This window comes from Teleopsis dalmanni, chromosome 2 (genome assembly GCF_002237135.1).
Source record: "Teleopsis dalmanni isolate 2A chromosome 2, ASM223713v2, whole genome shotgun sequence".
Classification (NCBI taxonomy): domain Eukaryota; kingdom Metazoa; phylum Arthropoda; class Insecta; order Diptera; family Diopsidae; genus Teleopsis; species Teleopsis dalmanni.
Window position 1 is genome coordinate 26985336 of NC_051847.1, and position 1868 is coordinate 26987203.

Below are 1868 nucleotides of genomic sequence, written 5' to 3' on the forward strand. Positions count from 1 at the left end.
TAGTGGTACCAAGAACGGTCGGGTCTACATACGAGAACCACAAGAAACAAAAAAAAACTGGATTGCATAAATCGTTGTACAGAACACCAGTTTTTGAATCCTACAGCGATGCCCTATAGCTTGGACAATAAAGCCAATTTCAACTCTTAATTCAGTATAGTCTTAAAGGCGATTTATATTCCACTGCTATGATGTTGGATAATATAATAGTGGTACCAAGAACGGTCGGGTCAACATACGAAAACCACAAGAAACAAAAAAAAACTGGATTACATAAATCGTTGTATATAACACCACTTTTTGAATCCTACAGCGATGCCCTATACCTTGAACAATAAAGCCAATTTCAACTATTAATTCAGTATAGTCTTAAAGGAGATTTATATTCCACTGCTATAATGTTGGATAGCATAAAAGTGGTTCCAAGAACGGCTGGTTCTACATACGAGAATCACTCCTTGAATTTGACGACCAAAGTCCGTTCGGCTCCGTTCAAAACCAAAAGTGACTTTTTGTAATTAGACAAATTTTATTGCTAAACTAAATTTTTGCCACTAAGCAAAAGCGGCTTTAATAACCTTAAAATCAAACTAAAGCAAAACACTCATTGTAAGTAAATTAAAATTAGTTTTACTTTTGACCTTTGGATGCATATTTTTTTTTACAGCAGTGACCTGTCAATATCAACAAGTTTTATTTTAGGAATAATCTTTTAGCATTATATAAAAATAGATAACACAGGAATTTATTTGTGTATATTATAATTTTGTAAAATATATTAAAAATCATTGAAAAACTTGAAATTGCTTACATTTTTATTTATGCATAATGACTATAAAATATAAGTAACTTAAAAAATTTATAAATGTTAGCAATTACACGAGATGGTTGCCAAAATCACTGAAGTCGTCTCAAAATGATGATTATTCACTAATTTAAGCCAATTTATCTGTTTCGTTTATATAGTCGGTACTTAATTTCACAATTGCGGCTCCGGTTGCAATGCCTGCAATAGTGGCCAACGCAGCATTGTCCTTTGGTAGCGCAGATTTTATCAATGCCCAAGCCAAAACTGATCCCATGCTGAACAGGCTGCTTCCCAACAATGCATACATGCTGCGCTTACCACTAGGCACTTTTCCCAAATGTGGTCGTCCATATATGTAAAAGGCTGTGCCTGCTATGCTGCTAACTAAGAGTGCATTTGTTAAGTCCTTTTTTGGTAAAAATTTCAAAGCCATTGATGGATTCATAACGTTAACGGAAAGTATTCCATATGAGACCAAGCCATGCAAGGGAATATAGTAGTTGTAGATGTTTTCTTTTGTAAATGGTTTAAGACCAATCTTTTGGCACAATGTGCAGCTGTCATTAGCGCTAGCCATATTGTTTCAACTGTAATTGGTAACAATCCTGATTAAATTTTATGGTAAAACTAAATTATTTTAATTTTACTTGCCGCAGAACTGAAATGCCAAACACCGGTTATGTAAAAATTAGTGAGAATCAGCACGAAAGACGAGAGTGTAATTAGGCGAGATGCACATCACCACTTTTTTATTATCGATTAGTTTTTATTCAAATATAGATATTTTTTAATATATAGCAAGAAGCTTTAGTTTATATTTTTAAACTAACCAAAACAGAAAATTTTTTAAATAATATTTGTTATTGATTTATTTTTACATCAAATATCTGGCATGTTGCGATGTATTAACATAGAAAATTTTTAGTGGTGAATTACAAAGGCTGTGGTGGGAAATCAAAGCATACTAATATAATTTTATTTACATTGTTTTACTACATTAGTAATGAGTTTATTTTATATTATTTATCTATTTTTAAATATTTTAAAATACTTATAATTA

General features: G+C 31.6%; 1 protein-coding gene across 1 annotated transcript; it reads right to left on the bottom strand.

Annotated features, from left to right (window-relative positions):
- Positions 1 to 797: 797 nt before the first annotated feature.
- Positions 798 to 1629, bottom strand: LOC119679980. Its single transcript, XM_038092584.1, has 2 exons — positions 1460 to 1629; positions 798 to 1395 (listed from the first exon to the last, which is right to left on the bottom strand). Exon 2 carries the CDS (start codon positions 1383 to 1385, stop codon positions 936 to 938), a length of 450 nt encoding a protein of 149 aa, XP_037948512.1. The 5' UTR covers positions 1386 to 1395; positions 1460 to 1629; the 3' UTR covers positions 798 to 935.
- Positions 1630 to 1868: the final 239 nt, after the last annotated feature.

Excerpts from the sequence above, each read along its gene's own strand:
- LOC119679980 (XM_038092584.1), bottom strand. The coding sequence starts at position 1,385 with ATGGCTAGCGCTAATGACAGCTGCACATTGTGCCAAAAGATTGGTCTT.